Below are 24,945 nucleotides of genomic sequence, written 5' to 3'. Positions count from 1 at the left end.
AGTACTGAACACAAGATGTAATTCTGTGTAAACAAAAGCACAGGGACTCAGGGAATTCCTATTTACCTTTGTCAATAAGGAGGCAGATACCCAAGAGCTCTGCATGCAATATAGAGTTAGCATCTCTTCTACTAAATAGATTGTGCTGATTCCAAACTTATCTTTTCTAATTTAACAAGCTACCTGGAGAAACAAGGTGGTGTGATATTATCAGGTATTACAGTACCCAAGAGGCTGAAGACCATTGGTTAAACTTAGGAGTTTACCATTGGCTGCTGGTACGTAGCTCCGCCTTGACGGACGGGGTATAAGAACCGGTGCCGTCCCAGCAGCCCTCACTTTCTGTACCGAAGCTGCTGGGGAACAGTTCTAGACGATTAAAGCCTTCTGTTATGTTACAACCTCGTCTTTGAGTATAATTGATCGACTAGAACTTAAGCTGAAAGAATGGATCTCCGAATCAAGCCGGAGTGTCTATAACTCAGCCCCCATGCGGAGAACTCGGCAACGATATTTAAGCACTGGCTGGCGTGCTTTAAAGGCTACCTCGAGACAGCCGGAGACATCCCCCTCAGGAGAACAGAAACTGCATCTCCTGCACTCGAGAGTAAGCCCTGGAATCTTCACCTTCATCGAGGAGGCGGAGGAGTACGATGCTGCGATCGAACTGTTGAAAGGACATTATATCCACCCTGTAAACCAGGTCTACGCACGTCACCTGCTCGCAACTAGACGGCAAAGCCCCGGGGAATCGCTGGAGGACTTCTACCATGTGCTACTGGTGCTGGGCAGAAACTGTGGCTGCCCGCAAGTTTCGGGCAGCGAGCACACGGAACTTCTAATCCGGGATTCCTTCATAGCAGGTATGAGCTCCTCAGAGATCCGCCAAAGGCTCTTAGAAAAGGACACCCTGGGACTGAGAGAGGCACGGGCCCTGGCAGGGTCCATGGATGTTGCTTCCAGAAACGCGCAGTCCTATGCGCCCGACCGCGCAGCGGCCCACTGGGCTGCGTGGCATCCCGCAGCGGCAGCCCCACTGACATTCCCCGTGTCCCCGCAGGCCTGCGCTGTAAGATGGCCCGCTAACTCCGTCAGGTCCCGCTGTTTCTTCTGCGGGCAGGCGAAGCATCCCCGCACACGCTGCCCGGCCCGCACCTCCACCTGCAAAGGGCCATTTTGTGGGGGTCTGCCAAGCACGAGCTGTGGCCACGGTCTCCAGGGACTCCGGACCGCCACGGAAATCTTCCCCTCGGGACCCAGGCGGCCAGCACTCACCGCCACCCCCCTATCCTACCACCCACCACGCTGGACGGATGGGTGCCGCCATTGTGTCCATCCCCGACCACCGTGTGCGATCCATGGGAGACGCCATCTTGGATGGGGCCCCAGGCCCCCAGCACAGCTGACTACACGCTGTCCGATCACAAACCGCAACTGCTCCATCTGGCCTCGGTGACGCTGGACCAAAATCGACCTCAGACACTCGCGACTGTAACGACGACGGTGTTCATCAACGGCCACGAGACGTTTTGCCTGATCGACTCCGGTAGCACGGAGAGCTTTATACACCCCAACCCGGTAAGGCGCTGTTCACTTGTTACCCACCCTGTAAACCAAAGAATCTCCCTGGCCTCCGGGTCACACTCAGTGGAGATAAAAGGGTCTGCCCAGCAGACCTCACTGTCCAAGGCAGTAAATTCAACAATTTCCGCCTTTATGTCCTGCCGCACCTCTGCGCGGCTACACTCCTGGGGTTGGACTTCCAATGTAACTTGCAAAGCCTGACCTTTAAATTTGGCGGCCCTATACCCCCCCTTACTGTCTGCGGCCTCGCGACCCTTAAGGTCGACCCCCCTTCCCTGTTTGCGAACCTCACCCCGGAACCCGTCGCCAGCAGGAGCAGACGGGACAGTGCCCAGGACCGGACCTTCATCAGGTCAGAGGTCCAAAGGCTACTGAGGGGGGGGGGGGGGGGGGGGGGGGGGTCATTGAAGCTAGCAACAGTCCCTGGAGAGCTCAAGTATTGGTGGTGAAGACCGGGGAGAAACATAGGATGGTCATTGACTACAGTCAGACCATCAACAGGTTTACGCAGCTGGATGCGGACCCTCTCCCCCGCATATCCGACCTGGTGAACAGGATCGCGCAATACAAGGTCTTCTCCACGGTGGATCTCAAGTCCGCTTACCATCAGCTGCCCCTCCGCACTAGTGGCCGCAAGTACACTTCCTTCGAAGCAGATGGGCGGCTCTACCAATTTTTAAGGGTTCTCTTTGGTGTCACTAATGGTGTCTCGGTCTTCCAACGCGAGATGGACCGAATAGTTGACCGATACGGCTTACGCGCAACGTTCCCGGATCTGGATAACGTCACCACCTGCGGCCATGACCGGCAGGACCACGGCACCAACCTCCGGAAATTTCTCCAGACCGCGGAAATTCTTAACTTAACGTAAAATAAGGATAAATGAGGATTTAGCACCGACCGCCTAGCCATCCTCGGCTATGTAGTGCGAAATGGAGTTATAGGTCCCGACCCTGAACGCATGCGGCCCCTTATGGAGTTCCCCCTCCCTCACTGCCCCAAGGCCCTGAAGCGCTGCCTCGGGATTTTCAGTTATTACGCACAGTGGGTCCCCAACTACGCAGACAAAGCCCGACCCCTAATCCAGTCCACAACCTTCCCCCTGTCGACGGTGGCCCGCCAAGCCTTCTCCCGCATCAAAGCAGATATTGCAAAGGCCACGATGCGCGCCATCGACGAGTCCCTCCCCTTCCAGGTCGAGAGCGATGCGACCGACGTAGCTCTGGCTGCCACCCTCAACCAAGTGGGCAGACCCGTTGCCTTCTTCTCCAGTACCCTCCATGCTTCAGAAATTCCCCATTCCTGGGTCGAAAAAGAGGCGCAAACCATAGTAGAAGCTGTGCGACACTGGCGGCATTACCTGGCCGGCAGGAAATTCACTCTCCTCACTGACCAACGGTCGGTGGCGTTCATGTTTGATAATGCACAGCGGGACTTCCGGGTGCTGCGATGACCAGCTAAGTCGCACGTTTCGGCAGCTCCCGTTGGAACGGACTTTTGGACTCTTGATAGGAACCCCAACGGCAATATAAACGGCCCAAAACACTGTGCAGTAAACCAGAAGGGAATCCCCCCGGACACGTATGGATAAGGGAGAGGATAGCGGCCGGGTTGCGGAGGATCCTCTGGAGCAGCGGCAAGGAAGAGAAGCTCAAAGCAAGATGGCGTCGGAAGGTGGCCACTTGTTATGGGGCCCGGACCAACAAGAGTTCTTGCGGCGCTGTGTGGAACAGCTGAAAAAGGAGTTGAAGAAGGAGCTGTTGGCCCCGATATTACAGGCGATTGAAGGGCGAAAGGAGGAGCAGAGGACCCAAGAGCTGGAGCTTCGGGTCGTGAAGGCAAAGGCTGCTGAAAACGAAGACGAAATACAGGGCCTGGTGGTGAAGGCAGAGACGCACGAGGCACAGCACAAAAGGTGTGTGGAAAGGTTGGAAGTACTGGAGAATAACTCGAGGAGGAAGAATCTAAGGGTTCTGGGTCTTCCCGAAGGCGCAGAGGGGGCGGACGTCAGGACATGTGAGCACGATGCTTCACTCGCTAATGGGATCGGAGGCCCCGACGGGCCCTTTGGAGGTGGAGGGAGCTTATCGAGTTCTGGCACGAAGACCGAAGGCTGGAGAAATACCCCGAGCCATAGTGGTGAGGTTTCGCCGCTACAATGACAGAGAGACGGTCGTCAGATGGGCGAAGAAGACTCGGAGCTGTAGGTAGGAGAACGCGGTGATCCGCGTATACCAGGATTGGAGTGCGGAGGTGGCGAGAAGGAGGGCAAGTTTTAATCGGGCTAAGGCGGCACTTCACAAAAAGGTCCAGTTTGGAATGTTGCAACCGGCGAGATTGTGGGTCACACACCAAGGGAAGCACCACTACGTTGAGACGGCAGAAGAGGCATGGACATTCATTGTGGACGAGAAGCTGGAATAGTCTGGCGAGAGAAAGAACTTTTGGGACAAAGTGGTGGGGTGATTATGTGGGGCGAGAAAAAAAAGGGGGGGGGGGGATGGTTTTTTCAATTTGTTAGTTTTGCGATCCTGTAACTTTTCTCTCTTCCCCATGTGGGGGGGGGGGCGGAGGAGTATGAGGAACTGTGGGCGCCGGCCATTAGGGGCGGGGCCGAGTGGGAAACGCGGGCTTTGTTCCCGCGTTATGGTAATTATGGCGGGAACAGGGACACAGGAAGGAGGGGGCCTCGCACAGTGGGGGCCGAGGACAAGGGGGGAAGCCGAGGTCAGCCAGAGTTCGCTGACTTCTGGGAGCAACATGGGGGGGTGCAACTACGCTAGAGGGGATCTAGCGGAGGGGGGGGGTTAACTGGGTTGCTGCTGCTAAGGAGAAGGGGGAGCTGTTATGGGATGGGGTGGTCGGAGCGGGAGGGCGCCGTCGGGGGGGATATACGGGTACGTGGGAACCGGGTGAGGAGCTTGCTTAAAAAAGGGGATGGCTAGTCGACAAGGGGGGGGGGGCAAAGAGCCCCCCAACCCGGCTGGTCACGTGGAACGTGAGAGGGCTGAACGGGCCGATTAAAAGGGCACGGGTACTCGCACACCTAAAGAAATTAAAGGCAGATGTGGTTATGTTGCAGGAGACGCATCTTAAACTGATAGACCAGGTCAGACAACGTAAAGGATGGGTGGGGCAGGTGTTTCATTCGGGTTTAGATGCGAAGAACAGGGGGGTGGCTATTTTAGTGGGGAAACGGGTACTGTTTGAGGCAAAGACCATAGTGGCGGATAGTGGGGGTAGATAATGTGATGGTGAGTGGCAGATTGCAAGGGGAGGCGGTGGTTCGGGTGAACGTATATGCCCCGAACTGGGATGATGCAAATTTTATGAGGCGTATGTTGGGACGTATCCCGGACCTGGAGGCGGGAAAGTTGGTAATGGGGGGAGACTTCAATACGGTGCTTGATCCAGGGCTGGACCAGTCGAGGTCCAGGACCGGGAGGAGGCCCGCAGCGGCCAGGGTACTCAAGGACTTCATGGAGCAGATGGGAGGGGTAGACCCCTGGAGATTTATTAGGCCTAGGAGTAAGGAGTTCTCATTTTTCTCCCATGTTCACAAAGTATATTCACGGATAGATTTTGTCGTCTTGGGAAGGGCACTGATTCCGAAGGTGACAGGGACGGAATATACGGCCATAGCCATTTCGGACCACGCCCCACATTGGGTAGACCTGGAGTTAGGAGAGGAAAAAGAACAGCACCCACTCTGGAGAATAGATATGGGCTTATTGGCAGATGAGGGGGTATGTTTAAGGGTGAGGGGGTGCATCGAAAGGTACTTGGAGCTTTAATGACAATGGAGAGGTTCAGATGGGAGTGGTCTGGGAGGCGTTGAAGGCAGTGGTTAGAGGGGAACTGATATCCATAAGGGCACATAAAGGGAAGCAAGAGGGTAAAGAAAGGGAGCGATTGCTGAAAGAACTTTTGAGGGTGGACAGGCAATATGTGGAGGCACCGGAGGAGGGACTGTACAGGGAAAGACAAAGGCTACATGTGGAATTTGACCTGCTGACCATGGGTAAGGCAGAGGCACAGTGGAGGAGGGCACAGGGTGTACAGTATGAGTATGGAGAGAAGGCGAGTCGGCTACTGGCCCACCAATTGAGGAAGAGGGAGCGGCGAGGGAGATAGGTGGGTTGAGAGATGAGGAGGGAGAGATGGAACGGGGGAGCGGAGAGAGTGAACAAGGCATGTTCAAGGCATTTTATGAGAGGTTATATAAGGCTCAGCCCCCGGAAGGGAAGGAGGGAATGATGCATTTCCTGGGTCAGCTGGAATTCCCTAAGGTGGAGGAGCAGGAGAGGGCGGGACTGGGAGCACAGATTGAGATGGAGGAGGTGGTAAAAGGGATTGGGAGCATGCAGGCGGGGAAGGCCCCGGGACCGGATGGATTCCCGGTGGAATTTTACAGGAAGTATATGGACCTACTGGCCCCGCTTTTGACGAGAACCTTTAATGAGGCCAGGGAAAGGGGGCAGCTGCCCCCGACTATGTCGGAGGTAACGATATCGCTCCTTTTGAAGAAGGAAAAAGACCCGCTGCAGTGTGGGTCCTACAGGCCCATTTCCCTTTTAAATGTAGATGCTAAGCTCCTGGCTAAGGTGATGGCGACGAGGATAGAGGACTGTGTCCCGGGGGTGGTCCACGAGGATCAAACTGGGTTCGTTAAGGGGAGACAGCTGAACACGAACATACGGAGGTTGCTAGGGGTAATGATAATGCCCCCACCAGAGGGGGAGGCGGAGATAGTGGTGCCGAGAAAGCATTCGACAGAGTGGAGTGGGATTATCTGTGGGAGGTACTGAGGAGATTTGGTTTTGGAGAAGGGTATATCGGATGGGTACAGCTGCTGTATAGGGCCCCGGTGGCGAGCGGGGTCATGAACAGACAGAGGTCTGACTACTTCCATCTTCATAGAGGGACGAGGCAGGGGTGTCCCCTGTCTCCGTTACTGTTTGCATTGGCGATTGAGCCCCCTGGCTATAGCACTGAGGGGCTCCAGGAAGTGGAGGCGAGTACTCAGGGGAGGAGAAGAGCACCGGGTATCCTTGTATGCAGATGATTTATTGCTGTATGTTGCGGACCCAGTGGAGGGGGATGCCTGAGATAATGCAGACACTCAGGGAGTTTGGGGAATTTTTGGGGTACAAATTGAATATGGGGAAGAGAGAGTTATTTGTGGTGCATCCTGGGGAGCAGAGCAGGGGAATAGATGACTTACCGCTGAGGAAGGTAACAAGAGATTTCCGGTACTTAGGGATTCAGATAGCCAGGAGTTGGGGAACCTTACATAGGCTTAATTTAACAAGATTGGTGGAACAGATGGAGGAGGATTTCAAGAGATGGGACATGGTGCCCCTGTCACTGGTGGGTAGGGTGCAGGCGGTCAAAATGGTAGTCCTCCCGAGATTCCTTTTTGTGTTTGAGTGCCTTCCGGTGATGGTCACGAAGGCTTTTTTCAAGAGAATTGAGAAAAGTGTCATGAGTTTTGTGTGGGCCAGGAAGACCCCGTGAGTAAGGAGGGGCTTCTTGCAGCGTAGCAGGGATAGGGGGGGGGGGGGGCTGGCACTACCGAGTCTAAGTGAATACTACTGGGCCGCCAATATCTCAATGGTGTGTAAGTGGATGGGAGAAGGGGAGGGAGCGGCGTGGAAGAGACTGGGAGATGGCGTCCTGCAAAGGAACCAGCCTACAAGCAATGGTGACGGCGCCGTTGCCGTTCTCCCCGAAGAAATACACCACAAGTCCAGTGGTGGTGGCAACACTAAAAATTTGGGGACAACATAGGGGAAGGACGGGAGCCTCGGTGCGGTCCCCGATAAGAAATAACCATAGGTTTGTCCCGGGGAGAATGGATGGGGGATTTGGAGCATGGCAGAGAGCTGGGGTTGTGCAATTGAGAGATTCTGTTCGTAGACGGGACGTTTGCGAGTCTGGGAGCGCTGACGGAAAAATATGGGTTGCCCCAAGGGAATGAATTTCGATACATGCAACTGAGGGCTTTTGCGAGGCAGCAGGTGAGGGAATTCCCGCAGCTCCCGATGCAGGAGATTCAAGATAGAGTGATCTCAGGGACATGGGTGGAGGATGGTAGGGGTGTCGGATATATACAGGGAAATGAGGGACGAGGGGGAGGTCATGGTGGATGAGCTGAAGGGGAAATGGGAAGAAGAGCTGGGGGAAGAGATTGAGGAGGGGCTGTGGGCTGTGGCCCTACGTCGGGTAAACTCGTCGTCCTCGTGCGCCAGGCTAAGCCTGATACAATTCAAGGTTTTGCACAGGGCGCATATGACCGGAGCATGGCTCAGTAAATTTTTCGGGGTAGAGGATAGGTGTGGGAGATGCTCGAGAAGCCAGCAAACCACACCCACATGTTCTTGGTCATGTCCGGGCACTACAGGGGTTCTGGGTGGGGGTGGCAAAGGTGCTTTCGAAGGTGGTGGGGGTCCGGGTCGAGCCAGGCTGGGGGTTGGCTATATTCGGGGTTGCAGAAGAGCCGGGAGTGCAGGAGGCGAAGAAGCTGATGTCTTGGCCTTTGCGTCCCTAGTAGCCCGGCGAAGGATATTGCTTATGTGGAAGGAAGCCAAACCCCCGGGCGTGGGGACCTGGATAAATGACACGGCAGGGTTTATAAAACTAGAACGGATAAAGTTTGCACTAAGGGGTTCGGCTCAAGGGTTCACCAGGTGGTGGCAACCGTTCATTGACTACCTCGCAGAACGATAAAGGAAATGGGAAGGTAACAGCAGCAACCCGGGGGGGGGGGGGGGGGGGGGGGGGGCGGCAGGTCCTCAGGGGGTGTTTTTGTATAGATATTTGTATTGGGCTATGTATATTGGATTGTTGGATTGTTTGATTTTATTTTTGGAGAGTTATTATTTTTGATATGGCAGTTGCCATTTAGTTTATATATTATTTATTTATTTGTTAAAAACGGCCACTGTTATTTATACTGTTTTATTGTTGTAAAAAGGAAAACCTTTGTATTGTTTTGTTTGGCACAAAAAATTTGAATAAAATATATTTAAAAAAAATGATAATGCACAGCGGGGCAAGATAAAGAACAACAAGATCTTGCGGTGGAGGATAGAACTCTCCACCTACAACTACGAGATCTTGTACCGTCCTGGGAAGCTAAACGAACCTTCCGATGTCCTGTTCCGCGGCACGTGTGCCACCGCGCAAGGTGGACCGCCTCCGAGCCCTCCACAAGGATCTGCCACCCGGGGGTCACTCGTTTTTTCCACTTCATGAAGACCCGCAATCTGCCCCACTCCATCGAGGAGGTCAGGACAGTCACCAGGTTACTGCCAAATCTGCGCGGAGTGCAAACCGCACTTCTACCGGCCAGAGAGGGCGCACCTGATAAAGGCTTCCCGTCCCTTTGAACGCCTCAGCATGGACTTCAAAGGCCCCCTCCCCTCCACCAACCGCAACACGTATTTCCTGAACGTGATTGACGAGTACTCCCGGTTCCCATTCGCCATCCCCTGCCCCGACATGACCGCAAACACCGCAATCAAGGCCCTCCAGGGTATCTTTACACTGTTCGGTTCCCCGCGTACATACACAGTGACAGGGGGTCCTCCTTTATGAGCGACGAACTGCGTCAATGCCTGCTCAGCAAGGGCATCGCCTCAAGTTAGGACGACCAGTTACAACCCCCGGAGAAACGGGCAGGTAGAGAGGGAGAACGGAACGGTCTGGAAGACCGTTCTACTGGCCCTACGGTCCAGGAATCTCCCCGTCTCCCGCTGGCAAGAGGTCCTCCCGGAGGCCCTCCACGCCATCCGGTCGCTGCTCTGACAACTACCAATCAGACACCTCATGAACGTCTCCTTGTCTTCCCCAGGAAGTCCTCCTCCGGGACCTCGGTCCCAACCTGGCTAGCGACACCCGGACCCATCCTGCTTCGGAAGCACGTGCGGGTGCACAAGTCTGACCCGTTGGTCGAGAGGGTCCACCTGCTGCACGCTAACCCTCAGTACGCCTACGTGGCGTTCCCTGACGGCCGGCAAGATACAGTCTCCCTCCGGGACCTGGCGCCCGCCGGAACACCACGCGCACCCCAAACCATTCCCCCCCCCCCCACAGCACCTCACTGGAGGGTCAGTCCTCCCGCCACTCCTACCTAGGCCATTCCACCCACCGACGCCCCCTACAGGCGCCCCCCTCTCGGCCCAACCGTTGGCCCCACCAGCGCCGTCTAGGGATGACAAAGGTGCCAATGAGACCGACGCCACGCTCCCGGAGTCGCAGACGGCCGGAACCCCACCAGAATCACCACCGAAGGCCAGGCGATCCAGGAGGATGACCAGGCCCACCCGACCGACTAATTTGTTTCACTGTAACTGTAAATGAACACTGAATGTATATATCTTCCACGCTTGTAAAATATTCTCGACAACTCTGTAAAGAGGTATCACGGTACCTCCATATCTGATCATACCATGTCGATGCAATTGTAACCACTGGCCACCATCCCCGCTGGACTCTTTTTTTTTTTTTAAACAGGGGGTGAATGTGGTATTATCAGGTATTACAGTACCCAAGAGGCTGAAGACCATTGGTTAAACCTAGGAGTTTACCATTGGCTGTTGGTACGTATCTCCGCCTTGATGGGCGGGGTATAAGAACCGGTGCCGTCCCAGCAGCCCTCACTTTCTGTACCGAAGCTGCTGGGGAACAGTTCTAGTCGATTAAAGCCTTCTGTTATGTTACAACCTCGTCTTTGAGTTTAATTGATCGTGCATCAGGTGGTTAAAAAAAGTCAAAAATACATTTAAGATAACTATGTGGCTGCATAAAATACCACTGCAGTTCACAGGTTATTTTTTAGGCAACAGTGGCAATTTCTGGACTCTACTGTCCAAGACTGGCATACAGTTAACTGAATCCAACTCAGCATTTAATACTAAAATAAACAAAATACTGTGGATGTTGGAATCTGAAACCAACAAAAAACACTGAAAAAACTCAGAAAGTCTGGCAGCATCAGTAGGGAGAGACAACAGAGTCAATGTTTCAAGTCCGTTTGACTCTTCAAAACAAAGAGAGGGAAGATCTATTGTACTATAGCTGGAAGAGATTGCAACAAAGGTGTAGCAATCTTAATAACAAGAGATAGATGACCAGGTTTGGAGCAGCACAGTGGCGCAGTGGTAGCACTGCAGCCTCATGGCACTGAGGTCCTAGGTTCGATCCCGGCTCTGGGTCACTGTCCGTGTGGAGTTTGCACATTCTCCCTGTGTTTGTGTGGGTTTTGCCCCCACAACCCAAAGATGTGCAGGGTAGGTGGATTGGCCACACCAAGTTGCCCCTTAATTGGAAAAATGAATTGGATACTCTAAATTTATATTAAAAATATAGATGCCCAGGTTTGGGGGAGAGAATATTTTTGCATCGAGACAAAAATGTATGGGATATTAAAAAAAGGGGTTACGGTGCAGAAGAAAGGTCACAGTCTAAGGTTGTTGAACTCCGTGTTGAGTCCTGAGAACTGCAATGTTACCTCGTCCTTTGTCTTTTAACTTAACAAATCTCCCCTTTTCTGTCAAAAGGTCATCAACCCAAAATGTCAATCCTATCTCTACAAATACTACATGAAATACTGTTTGAAGTTATTTCATTTCTTATACCAAGACCGTCTTCTGGATCATTTATCAAATTAGCATAAAGGCAATTAACAGGACATGTTTCACAAGATATTTTGAGTCGAATGAAATAGGGAACCAACATCCAAGTTACATTGCACACAAGGACCTCACCTGTTTGGTTAATTCTGTGTGCTGCTGGAACTTGGCAGACAGGAGTTCCTTTTCTTCTTGGTGCAATTGTTTCGCTTTGTCTTGCTCTTGGACAATGCTATCTCTTAGCTCCTGCAGGGCACTGTTCTTCTCAACTTCAAACTCATCCTACACAAAGTATAAAAGTAACAAATTGACTATTTCACAACCACAAGAGGACATGACTTCAAGATGATGCACTACACTGTGATACAACAGAACACAAAATAATCGTCAAATCAAGGTTTTTGATGTACTCAGAAGTAAAAATTAAATATTGCAAGTATTGACCTCATATCCATTATTTGAAATGCTTGCCCAGTTTCACAGAATATTGAAATGGATATGAATAAGGTAGGTTCAACAGCATCTTTGCAGAGCAATTCTCTCCAAACTGCTGGGGTAAACCCAGCTTACCAAAAAGATTCACAACAACTTATCAAGCAATGCCCCCCTCTTCATATGTCTGCTGAGCTTTGACGAAAATTACTACTGATATGCAACCTATCTTTCTGTACTTTTACTTGCAACTCCACAGGTGGCAAGGATTCATTCAGTCTGAATTGAAGAGTGTGGCAGGGGAACCAGGATCATTTGGCGACATTATAGCAACATTTAAACTACATCTCCAAGCACTAAAATCTTTAAGAGGATTAGGTCACACCATAAAGTCAACAACACGCAAACCACAGCAAAGGTGTTTCACTTCCATAACTTACCCCACTGGCAACTTGGGCAAATCCTAGCAGTATGTGAAAGATGTGAATAAAGAAAATATAATATAGTCAATAATGCTACTGGATATATTGAACTGGACCTCGACATTCAGAAAATTTATAGCAGAGGAGCCTGTCATTCAGACCATCTAGCTCTTCAGCTAGAACCATCTAACTGATCAACATCTCTGTCATTTCCCTACAGAATCATAGAATCTCTGCAGTGCAGAAGGAGGCCATTTGGCCCATCGAGTCTGCATCGACCCTCTGAAAGAGTAGTCCATCCAAGCTCACTCTCCCCGCCCAATAACTCCTTAACCTAACTTTCTTTTTGGATACTAAGGGGCAATTTAGCATAGCCAACCCACCTAACCCGCACATATTTGGACTGTGGGAGGAAACCGGAGCACCCAGAGGAAACCCATGCAGACTCAGGAGAAAGTGCATACTCCATACAAACAGTGACCAAAGGCTGAAATTGAACCCGGATCCCTGGCACTGTGAGGCAGCAGTGCTAACTACTGCCTATTTGTTCTTTTTAAATATTCAGCCAACTCTTACAATTCTAATTGCCACTTTGGTAAAGAATGCTTTTTGTAACATTCTTCACAAAACAATTCTATTGTTTCTCTTTATTCCTCTCAAACATCAGTTTTATTCATGTGTCATTGAAAATCAACTTTCAGACTTCCGGTTGCGGCGATGCACTGCTAAGCCGCACGTTTCGGCAGCTCCTGTTCTAACGGACTTTCGGGCTCTTTTCGGGAGCCCCAACGGAATTTTTTTTAGACCAAGCCCAGTGTGGGGTGACGAAGGAAGATCCCCCCCCCCCCCCCCCCCCACCCATGTGTATGGAAAGGACCAGTGGTAGTGGCCAGATTGCGAAGGATCCTTTGGAGCAGCGGCAGAGGAGAAAAAAAAATGAAAATCACATTGTCACAAGTAGGCTTCAAATGAAGTTACTGTGAAAAGCCCCTAGTCGCCACATTCCGCCGCCTGTTCGGGGAGGCTGTTACGGGAATTGAACCGTGCTGCTGGCCTGCCTTGGTCTGCTTTAAAAGCCAGCGATTTAGCCCTGTGCTAAACAGCCCCTAGAAAAGAAGGGAGAAGCAAAATGGCGGCGGATGGAGCCCAGACGGCATGGGGCCCGGACCAGCAGGAATTCCTCCGACGATGTGTGGAGGAACTAAAGAAAGAGGTGCTGGCGCCGATGTTATTGGCAATCGAGGGACTGAAGGAAACACAAAAGGTCCAGGCGATAGAGCTCCGTGGAGTGAAGGCAAAGGCAGCCGAGAATGAGGATGAGATACAGGGCCTGGTGGTAAAAACGGAGACGCATGAGGCGCGACATAAGAGGTGCATCGAAAGGCTGGAAGCCCTGGAGAACAGCTCGAGGAGGAAGAACCTACGGATATTAGGTCTCCCCGAAGGAGCAGAGAGAGCTGATGTTGGGGCTTATGTGATCACGATGCTCCATATGCTAATGGGAGCTGAGGCCCCAACGGGCCCCCTGGAGGTGGAAGGAGCGTACCGGGTCCTTGTGAGAAGACCAAAGGCGGGCGAAATACCAAGGGCGATAGTGATGAGATTCCACCGCTTCATGGACAGAGAGGCGGTCCTGAGCCGGGCCAAGAAGGTACGGAGTAGCAAGTGGGAGAATGCAGTGATACGAGTGTATCAGGACTGGAGTGCGGAGGTGGCGAGAAGGAGGGCGGGTTTTAAAATCGGGCCAAGGCGGTGCTTCACAGGAAGAAAATAACATTCGGGATGCTGCAGCCGGCGCGATTGTGGGTCACGCATCAGGGCAAGCACTACTACTTCGAAACGGCAGATGAGGCATGGACCTTCATTCAAGAAGAGAAACTGGACTAGATCTGAGAGTTTGATGTTGTGGGGGGGAAGCAACGAGGTGGTGGTACAGGAATGTAAAGTGGGGAAAGGGAGGTTTATTATACAGCAATGTTGGACTGGGAATTTCTCCCCCCCTGATGGGGGGACACAAAGAAATGTGGGCGCCGGTGGGAAAAAGGGACAGAGAGGGGGAGGGGGAGTGAGGGAGCTGCGCCATAGGGGGCGGGGCTGATAGGAAAGCGCGGGGTTTTCCCGCGCTATGGAGATGATGGCGGGAAGATAGGCGCAGGAAGGAAGAGAGCCCCACATGCAGGGAGGCCAAAGAGAGAACGGGGGAAGCCGGGGTCAGCTAGAGTTAGCTAACTTTTGGAAGCATTATGGGGGGAGTAACCATGCTGGAGGGGGATCTAGCGGGGGGGGGGGGGGGGGGGGGGCCTAACTGGGTTGCTGCTGCTGAGTGCAAGAGGGAGCTGGCAAGAGAAGAGGTGGTCGGGACGGGAAGGCGCCGCCTGGGGGACAGATGGGTGCGCGGGACCTGGACGGGGGGGGGGGGGGGGGGGGGGGGATGGCCCAGAAAAGGGGATGGCTAGTCGGCGCGGGGGGGGGGGGGGAGCGGCCGCCCAATCCAGCTGATCATGTGGAATGTGAGAGGCCTAAATGGGCCGATTAAGAGGGCCCAGGTGTTCGCGCACTTAAAGAGACTGAAGGCGGACGTAGTCATGCTCCAGGAGACGCACCTGAAGGTGGCGGATCAGGTTAGGTTAAGAAAAGGATGGGTGGGACAGGTATTCCACTCAGGGTTGGACGTGAAAAACAGGGGGGGTGGCGATACTGGTGGGGAAACAGGTGTCGTTCGAGGCTAAGAATATAGTGGTGGATAACGGGGGCAGGGATGTGATGGTGAGTGGTAGATTGCAGGGAGAGGCGGTCGTGCTGGTGAATGTATATGCCCCGAACTGGGATGAAGCGGGATTCATGAAGCGGATGCTGGGACGTATCCCGGACCTGGAGGTGGGAAGCTTGGTAATGGGGGGGGGGGGGGGGGGAGGAAACACTTCAACACTGTGCTGGATCCAGGGCTAGACCGGTCTAGATCCAGGACCGGGAGAAGGCCGGCAACGGCCAAGGTGCTTAGGGGATTTATGGAACAAATGGGGGGAGTGGATCCCTGGAGGTTTGCTAGGCCGTTGGCTAAAGAGTTTTCCTTTTTCTCCCACGTCCACAAGGTATATTCCCGAATAGACTTCTTTGTTATGAGCAGGGCACGGATCTCGAAGGTGGCAGGAGCGGAGTATTCGGCCATAGCCGTTTCAGACCACGCCCCGCATTGGGTGGATCTGGAACTAGGAGAGGAGAGGGAGCAGCGCCCACTCTGGCGACTGGATGTGGGACTATTGGCGGATGAGGGGGTATGTGGAAGGGTGCGGGGGTGTATTGAGAGATACCTGGAGGTCAATGACAATGGTGAGGTTCAGGTGGGGGTAGTATGGGAAGCGCTGAAGGCGGTGGTTAGAGGAGAGCTGATCTCCATTAAAGCCCACAAGGAGAAACAAGAGGGCAAAGAAAGGGAGAGATTAGTGGGGGAGATTTTGAGGGTGGATAAAAGATATGCGGAGGCCCCAGACGAAGGACTATATAGAGAAAGGCGAAGACTTCAGACGGAGTTTGACCTGCTGACCACAGGAAAGGCAGAGGCACAGTGGAGGAAGGCACAGGGGATGCGATATGAGTATGGGGAAAAGGCGAGCCGGCTGCTGGCTCATCAACTTCGTCAGAGGATAGCGGCGAGAGAGATTGGGGGAGTTAGGGATGAAACGGGAACTATGGAGCAGAGAGCAGGGAAGGTAAACGAGGTGTTTAAGACCTTCTATGAGAGGCTAGATAAGTCCCAACCCCCGGGGGTAAAGAGGGAATGCTACATTTTCTGGATCAACTAAGGTTCCCGAGGGTGGAGGAGCAGGAGGTGGCAGGTCTGGGGGCGCCAATCGAGGTGGACGAGGTGACTAAGGGACTGGGGATCATGCAGACAGGGAAGGCCCCAGGACCAGATGGGTTTCCAGTGGAATTCTACAGGAAATATGTGGACCTGTTGGCCCCGCTGCTGGTGAGAACCTTTAACGAGGCCAGGGAAGGGGGGATACTACCCCCGACAATGTCGGAGGCGACGATGTCACTGATTCTGAAGCGGGATAAAGATCCGCTGCAATGCGGGTCATACAGGCCTATCTCACTCCTAAATGTAGATGCCAAACTGCTGGCAAAAGGGTCAGACTCCAATATGGGGCCCCAGTGGCAAGTGGAGTCACAAACCGGCAAAGAGGGGTATTTTCGGCTACACAGGGGAACAAGACAGGGGTGTCCCCTGTCCCCATTACTGTTCGCGTTGGCAATTGAACCACTGGCCATAGCGTTGAGGGACTCTAAGAAATGGAGGGGAGTGGTTAGAGGGGGAGAGGAGCATCCAGTGTCACTCTACGCTGATGACTTACTGTTATATGTTGCGGACCCTGTAGAGGGGATGCCAGAGGTTATGCAGATACCGAGGGAGTTTGGAGACTTCTCGGGATACAGGCTAAATATGGGGAAGAGCGAGCTTTTTGTAACACACCCCGGGGACCAGGGAAGAGGAATAGACGCTCTGCCGTTAAGGAGAGTGGAAAGGAGCTTTCAATATCTGGGGATCGAGGTAGCCAGGAACTGGGGAACTCTACACAGACTTAATCTGACGCGACAGGTGGAGCAGATGGAGGAGGACTTCAAGAGGTGGGATATGTTGCCGCTCTCATTGGCGGGCAGAGTGCAGGCGGTGAAAATGATGGTCCTCCCGAGGTTTCTTTTCGTGTTTCAGTGTCTCCCCATTCTGATCACAAAGGCCTTTTTCAAAGAAATAGACAGGAGCATTGAGAGCTTTGTGTGGGCAGGGAAGACCCCGAGGGTAAGGAGGGGGTTCCTGCAGCGCAGTAGGGATAGAGGGGGACTGGCGCTGCCGAGCCTGAATGACTACTACTGGGCCGCCAATGTGGCGATGGTTTGTAAGTGGATGATGGAGGGAGAGGGGGCGGCGTGGAAGAGGCTGGAGATGGCGCCCTGTAAAGAAACGAGCCTAAAGGCGCTGGTGACGGCGCCGCTGCCGTTCTCCCCGAAAAGGTATACCAGAAACCCAGTGATGGTGGCAACCTTGAGGATCTGGGGGCAGTGGAGGCGACACAGGGTGGTGACGGGTGCTTCGGTGTGGTCCCCGATTAGGAATAACCACAGGTTTCTCCCAGGAAGGATGGACGGGGGTTCCAGAGTTGGCAACGAGTAGGAATTAGGAAACTGAGGGACCTGTTTATAGGCGGGACGTTTGCAAGCCTGGGAGCGCAGGAGGAAAAATATGAGTTGCCCCCGGGGAATATCTTCAGATATATGCAAGTGAGGGCGTTTACGAGGCAACAGGTGAGGGAATTTCCACTGCTCCCAACACAGGGGATCCAAGATAGAGTGATTTCCGGGGTATGGGTCGGGGAGGGCAAAGTGTCCTAAATATATCAGGAGATGAGAGACGAGGGGGAGGCGATGATAGAGGAGCTGAAGGGAAAATGGGAAGAATAGCTGGGGGAGGAGATTGAGGAGGGGCTATGGGCTGATGCCCTAAGCAGGGTAAATTCCTCGTCTTCGTGTGCCAGGCTTAGCCTGATTCAATTTAAGGTTCTACACAGAGCACATATGACGGGAGCAAGACTGAGCAGGTTCTTCGGAATGGAGGACAGGTGTGGGAGGTGCTCGGGAAGCCCGGCGAACCACACACACATGTTCTGGTCGTGTCCGGCATTGGACAAGTGCTGGGGGGGGCGTGGCAAGGGTGATTTCAAAGGTGGTGAAGGTCCGGGTCAAGCCAGGCTGGGGGTTAGCGATATTTGGGGTAGCGGAAGAGCCGGGAGTGCAGGAGGCGAAAGAGGCCGATATTCTGGCCTTTGCGTCCTTAGTAGCCCGGCGTAGGATTTTACTCATGTGGAAGGAAGCGAAACCCCCTGGCATGGAGGACTGGATAAACGACATGGCAGGGTTCATAAAGTTGGAACAAATAAAATTTGGGCTGAGAGGATCGGCTCAGGGGTTCTCCAGGCGGTGGCAACCGTTCCTTGACTATCTCGCGGAACGTTAAGGGAAGATAGAGTGACAGCAGCAGCAACCCGGGGGGGTGAGGGAGCACTATTTCTATTGTTATTTTGTTAGTTCACTATATTATTTAAATAATGTTATTTACTAGTTATTGTATTATTTTTATGTTGATTTGCAAAAATGGAAAAATTGTTTGAAAAATGTAATAAAATATATTTTTTTAAAAAGAAAATCATCTTTCACAACTTACCCAAATATCAAAATTTTCAAAAACGGTCCACTCAATTGCTTCTGTTTCAGTTAAGAAAACTTACCAAGCCAATCGTTATTAGAATCTATCCCATTCCAGCCATCATTCCAGTGAATCTTCATTGCACCCTCTCGATGGAAAAGATCTCATTAGTATACGCTGCCCTTTTTTGATTTTATTCACTGGCACTATTATCTTTAGATTTGTCTATGCACCCTAGTTCTCGCTGTTCCTCCACACTGGTGAAATAATTTTTATTTATTTATTTCAGCGCTTTCTTAAAATATAAGATTTCATATTTTCTGCATCTGCCACACTGCTGCAGTCTCTTGCATTCTTTTTCCTTTTTCCGCTTGCCAGGTCGACATTCTGGAAAGCTTCCCATTAACTTTATTTTCTGTTCATAAAGCACAAATGCCTCCCTTTAGCATTTCTCTTTGCGTCCCTCTATACGCAAACAATATTTCATTTAATATCAAAATCTTTAATATTGATAAATTTATCAATCCCCTTATCAAATATCTTTTGTGAGCAAAAATTAGCACACATGCTATCAGAACAACTACAACAAAAACAAACTTCTGATGCTGAAAATCTGAAGCAAAACCAGACAATGCTCAGCAGGTCAGGCATTTGTGGAGAGTATTTCCAGCATTTTCTGACTTCATTTATTTTTTATAATTATTTTTATGAAAGCCCCCCCCCCCCCCGCCGGAGAACCTCATCAAGGACCCTCTCAGGGCAAACTTTATTCGCTCCATGCTGAGAAACCCAGCCATATCGCTAACCCAGCTCTCCACGCTCAGGGGTTTAGAGTCCCTCCACATTAATAAGATCCGCCTCCGGGCTACCAGGGAGGCAAAGGCCAATACCTCGGCCTCTTTCGCTTCCTGCACTCCCGGATCCTCCGACACTCCAAATATCGCTATTGTTGGACTTGACTTAACCCGCGTGTCCAAATCCTGGACATAGCCCTCGTGCCGGGCATGCCCAGAACATTTGGACATGTTTCGTTGGACTCCCTGCACATCTCATGCACCTGTCCTCTACCCAAATAAACTTGCTCATTCTTGCTGTCATCATGTGACTGACTTCATTTATTATTTTATAAGAAAGCTGCCATGTTGTTTCAAGAACCCAAATATTTAAGAGAATATGTCTGCAGCCGCTACCCAGTATGGCCGATATATGTCTCCAGTCTTACACTGATTTTTCAATGCCTGCAGTTAGACAGGATGGGCAATAAATAGTGCCATAGCAATGTGAGCTACATCCCAAGAAAAAAAATCCCGATATCCAAGACCCCTTTTAACTATTAAGCATTCTAATTCTGGCAATTTATTTTCAACTGGGGTAAATAATACCCTTCTATTTAAATCTCTTTGCAGAAGCTGAAACAGTCACAAGTCAAATATAATCCAGACAGTTATAAAACTAGTCCTTTGCTGCCCTACAGACTTAAAGGTATGCTACCTACATCTGAGAATGTACATTATGGAAAACGGCAAGTTGAGGGGAAAGAAAACATAATTAAAAACTCAACACATAAAACAATCCAAACTGAAAAGTTTACCTTTTTCTTTAATCACAATGTCTCCAATTCCTTGTGCACATTACCTTGAGCTGATTTATTTCTTGAGCAAGCAGGAGCTCAGACTGGCTCTTGAGAAGCTCAAACTCCTCCTGGAACTGCCGCAGTTGCTGTGATTTCTCCATTTCAAAGTGGGACTGAAGCGTCTGTTGCACTTTCTCAATTTCTGATTTGGCTGTATGGACCTAGCAGTCAAAGATATGAGTCATGAGTATAAGGTTGCTGAACTGAGGAGGCACTAAAATTAAATCTCAGAACCATAACATATCACAGAGACAATTCTACAACAACATCTAAAAAGGTCATAATGGGTTGAACATTGTTTACTTAAATAATGGAGAAATTAGAGGAAATGTATATGAAGATATTGCTATGGAAGAAACTCAACATGCTAATTCAATAAAACAGGTTTTATAGCCATCCAAAATATAATTCAGAAATAAGGAATAAGACCCAATCAAAGCATCTACTCAGGATAGGATTTACTACATTGATCAGTCTGATACTAATATCACTTGTGAAATTTGTGGTGAGAGCCTAGTGAGGAAATTAGCATGACTTTTTTTTTTTAATTCAAGGGATGTGGGCACTGGTGTCTGGGCCAACATTTATTATCCAACCCAAATTGCTCCCTGGAAGGTGATGCCACCTCATTGAAACACTGCTGTGTTTACAGTGAAAATACTCTCACCAGAGCTGTTTGATAGAAGTTTCAGGTTTTTGACCTGGAAAGGCTTGATGAAACATTCCCAAGTTAGAAAGATGTGTGGCTTGGAGGTGAACTTGCTTCCATGCATGGTGGTGCTCCCATGCATCTGCTGCCCTTGTCCTTCCAGGTAGTACAGGTTTGGGAAGTACTGTGAAAGAAGTCTCCGCAGTGCATTTTGTAGATTAGAAACATTTCTTCCAAATTATGTAGAGGTTGAAAGAGAGAATAGTTAGGGTACCAATGAAATTATGCTACTTTGTCCAGGATAATGTTCAGCTTTTTGAATGTTGTTGGACTGGCACTCATCAGACAAGGAGTATATTCCAACACATTCCTGACTTGTTCTTTGCAGATGCTGGAAAGGCTTTGGGTACTTGATCAAGTCAATTGATGCAGAATACCTAGCCTCAGTCCAAGCCGGAATGTTTTGCAAACGCTATGCCTACTATCAGCGTGCCATGTTCTGAACTTCAAGCTAATTTTATATTTCAAAAACTGGACCCCAAACGGCTGGAAAAATTAGCCCCCCCCTCCAAGGTTACCGGACTTCTTTGTGGGTTAGAACCATTCCCATCCCAAGTAGAAAATTCTAGACTAATGAGTCTATCTAAAATTCTAGACTAATGAAACCAGACATCTGATCTCAATGGGTCATGATGAAACAAAGATACTGACTGTCTCAAACCCCCAGGGTGCATGTCTACTCAGAATCACAAGACAGATTGCAAAATCAATATAAACACACGTTATTTAGAAAAGACCTTTAACTTGTGGAAGTCACAGAATGAGACAGACATGTTTTCTTTGCTGGTCCGGTTGGATCAACTACGCCCAGTTTGCTGACCAGTTCAACCAAAGCCACAAGAACATTCAATTCTGCCAATCTATGATCCAGACTCGGAAACACGACTATGAGAATGAGTGAGACACATTGTGATAATTTAGGGTAAGTGTGAGAGAATAAATAACCTTTGCTTTTAAATTTACACTTGCTGCTGAATATTTCAACTGGGATACACACTCCAAGAGTAAGAAAAAATGAATCTCTTTCCGTGCAAAAATACTGATCATGGAAAGTAAAGAGAACACACACATTCTATCTGTGACATAGATTTTCCTGCAAGCAGGCACAGAGTATTATTGGAGGAATTACAAATGGAACAGAACACTGTGCAATGATCAGTGAATATTCCCACTTCTTTGTGATGGAAGAAAGGTCACTGATGAATCGGCTAAAGATGCTTGAGCCTAAGACATTGACCTGAGGCACTCCTGCAGCAATGTCCTGGGATTTAAATCTTTTGTTTCCAACACCACCTTCCTTTGTACTAGGTATGACCTGTACCAACAGTGCTTTCCATGAGATCCCCATTGTCTTCAATTTTGCGGGGCCTGCTTGATGCTGCATTCAGTCAAATGTTGCCTTCATGCTAAGACAGCCATTCTCACCTGTAGCCACCTAAAATGGCTGATTCCCGATTAGAATGGTCAAAACCCGATCGAAAATGGCGAACGAAAGAGGCTGATGGGAAAATCAGCCAACAGGACTCAAACGGACAGCTGCAGGCAAAACAGTGTATTCGGCTCTGGGGAAGTCGGCCCAGACCGATAACTGCAGCCATTAACATCACAACAACCCAGCCATCTGCATAGTAAGCAGCCATCCCCGGGAACAATTGCTACACATTAGCAACATAAAGCCGATCCATACTTTTCGGCACCAGCAGTGGCTGTGACAAAGGAAGGTAGGCGACCACCCCGCCCCCGCCCCCGCCCCCCCCCCCCCCGATCAAGGAGTCGCCCCATTATTGGAGCATATCGAACCAAGTGATTGGGACCAAGTCCAATCACTTGGAACCAGGTACGAGGTCCGCCCAGAGAGGCGGGAAGCCCCTAGGGAATATAAAAATAGGGGCCAAGTTCAGATCGACCCTTCTCCCGCTCACAACCTTCAAGACCCTTCGACAAAGACAACTGTCAGTGTTACTCCAGCGATCGCTACCAGATAGGTGCTCCAGACTATCGACTCGTACCAGCCTTTTGAATCCCGCAGGCCAGACCCAATTCGATAGACCATTTGTTTCCCTGACCTGGTGGGCCATCTCCAAAGTTAAGTATTGGCCTTTAGTGGTAGGTAGGAGTCTAGAAGTAGGATTATTGTATAAGTATTTATTGCTGTATATAATAAATGATCGTTGATTTAACTTTTACTAAGCGGTGTGCTGCATTATTAATCATTACTTGAGCTTGAACCACGTGGCGGTATCAGAAAGATACCTGGCGACTCGTGAGCAAAGGTGACAGAATTAGAGCTAATAAAACTAAAGCTAATAAGGGCAACATACCTCATCTTTGGAATTCAGTTATTTTATCCATGTTTGGACCAGGGCTGTAATCAAACCTTACAGAAGACAAACTGAGTAGGCTACTGCTGAGTGAGTGCCACCTGATATCAATATCGACAATGTCCTCCACCATTTTGCAGTTTAAGAGTAGGCTGATGGGGTGGTAATTGGTCAATTGCATTGCCAATGTTGTAGCTGTATAATAGTTTGTCCAGGGACATGGCTTTCTCTTTTGTTCTTTTCCTCCCAACAGCTTTCCCTGCCTCTGTAAATCTCTAACTTTTTCTAGTTCCGATAAAAAATTACTCCAGACTTCATTCTGTTCATCCATGACAGGTCATCAGTTTTGATCAGGCAGTCCATTAAATAAGTCAAGTTAGCTCAGTTTATTATTTCATAATCTCGCAGATTTAGCCAAGGTTTTTGGATCCTATACAACATTGGATGGCATGGTGGCAGAGCGATTAGCACTGCTGTCTCACAGTGCCAGGAACCCAGGTTCGATTCCGACCTAGAGTCACTGACTGTATGGAATTTACACATTTTCCCCCTGTCTGCGTGGATTTCGTCCCACAGTCCAAAGATGTGCAGGTTAGGGGGATTGGCCATTCTAAATTGTCCCTTTGTGTCCAAATGTTTAAAAGAGATAGGATGGGGGAAATGGGCCTCGGTAGGGTTCTCTTTCGGAGAGTCGATGCAGGCTCAATGGGCTGAATGGTCTCCTTCTGCTCTGTAGAGATTCTATGATTCTATTTTCTTTCGAAATTCGAACTTTAAAAGGTCCTTCATCCACACAGTACTGCCTTGGATCTATCAACTTTCCAAGAATTCAGCTGCCTTGTTGCAACCAATTTCAAGACACTTATGCGAGATTAACTAAAAGATACATGCACCGTCTCCGTGATCTGGTAAGAAAGAGAACCAGAGTGAAGTCTCTCCCCAAGTGGTTTGCCAAATAGATTCTGGAATAATATTCGTGAGATAAATTTATTTAGCCCACTAATAGTGTAAATATAGAACAAACATAGAACATACAGTGCAGAAGAAGGCCATTCAGCCCATTGAGTCTGCACCGACCCATTTAAGCCCTCACTTCCACCCTATCCCCGTAACCCAATAACCCCTCTTAACCTTTTTTGGTCACTAAGGGCAATTTATCATGGCCAATCCACCTAACTTGCACGTCTTTGGACTGTGGGAGGAAACCGGAGCACCCGGAGGAAACCCACGCAGACACGGGGAGAACGTGCAAACTCCGCACAGATATGACATATTTAGGTTATCTTTCAATTAAAAAGGAGTAGGAAGAAGCTAAAATTTACTGGACACCGCATCCATGTGAAACAAATGATTTGTAATTGCCTCTCATTTGAGTCAGCCTAACAGTAGGCATGAAATACATGCACAAAGTCACCTGCAGGTTTACAGTATCCAGTTCACATACATAGGGGTTTATATTATATGCCTCTGGGTCAACAGTATTGCACACCTAAATACTGGGAAGACTCATGGTAATAAGAGGCCAACAGCTGACATTGAACCTGAGTGTATGTTGATAGTGTGTTATTTTAACTGTGTGCAGGCATTGGGCATTAACTTGGGGTTCAGTCGATTCCATATAAAAATAGACATAGAAACAGACTGAAACTGTGGTTGTTGGGTTTGAAGATGTGTGTTTGTAATATTAACTGTAAGTAAATATAAAAGGATATAAAGATTGGCTCCAGTTCTATCTTTCACCAACCAGCCAGGAATATATCAGCTTTTCAAATGCAGATTCAATTTCTGATGGACATTTTCCATTCACAAACAGCTCACTGATTTCATCTCCCAGTTCTAGTATATAGCCGAACCAGGGTTATCGGGGACAGCTCTGTGGAAGGGGGATTACGGACTCAAAACATTCACTCTGTTTCTCTCTCCACAAATCCTGCCAGACATGCTGAGTTTATCCAGTATTTTCTGTTTTTACACCATGGACCAGGTTGTCCTCTTCACGTTAACGGG

General features: G+C 49.9%; 1 protein-coding gene across 1 annotated transcript in view; it reads right to left on the bottom strand.

The window, feature by feature from the left end:
- The window catches only part of LOC140395958 (pericentrin-like), a 401,239-nt gene that overhangs the window by 209,231 nt on the left and 167,063 nt on the right, over positions 1 to 24,945 (bottom strand). Inside the window, 2 exon segments of the mRNA XM_072483987.1 lie at positions 11,355 to 11,501; positions 19,911 to 20,069. Of these exon segments, the coding sequence (XP_072340088.1) occupies positions 11,355 to 11,501; positions 19,911 to 20,069 (306 nt within the window).

This window comes from Scyliorhinus torazame, chromosome 2 (genome assembly GCF_047496885.1).
Source record: "Scyliorhinus torazame isolate Kashiwa2021f chromosome 2, sScyTor2.1, whole genome shotgun sequence".
Taxonomy (NCBI): Eukaryota; Metazoa; Chordata; class Chondrichthyes; order Carcharhiniformes; family Scyliorhinidae; genus Scyliorhinus; species Scyliorhinus torazame.
The sequence above is the reverse complement of the archived record's forward strand: the minus strand, read 5'-3'. Positions and strand labels throughout refer to the sequence as shown.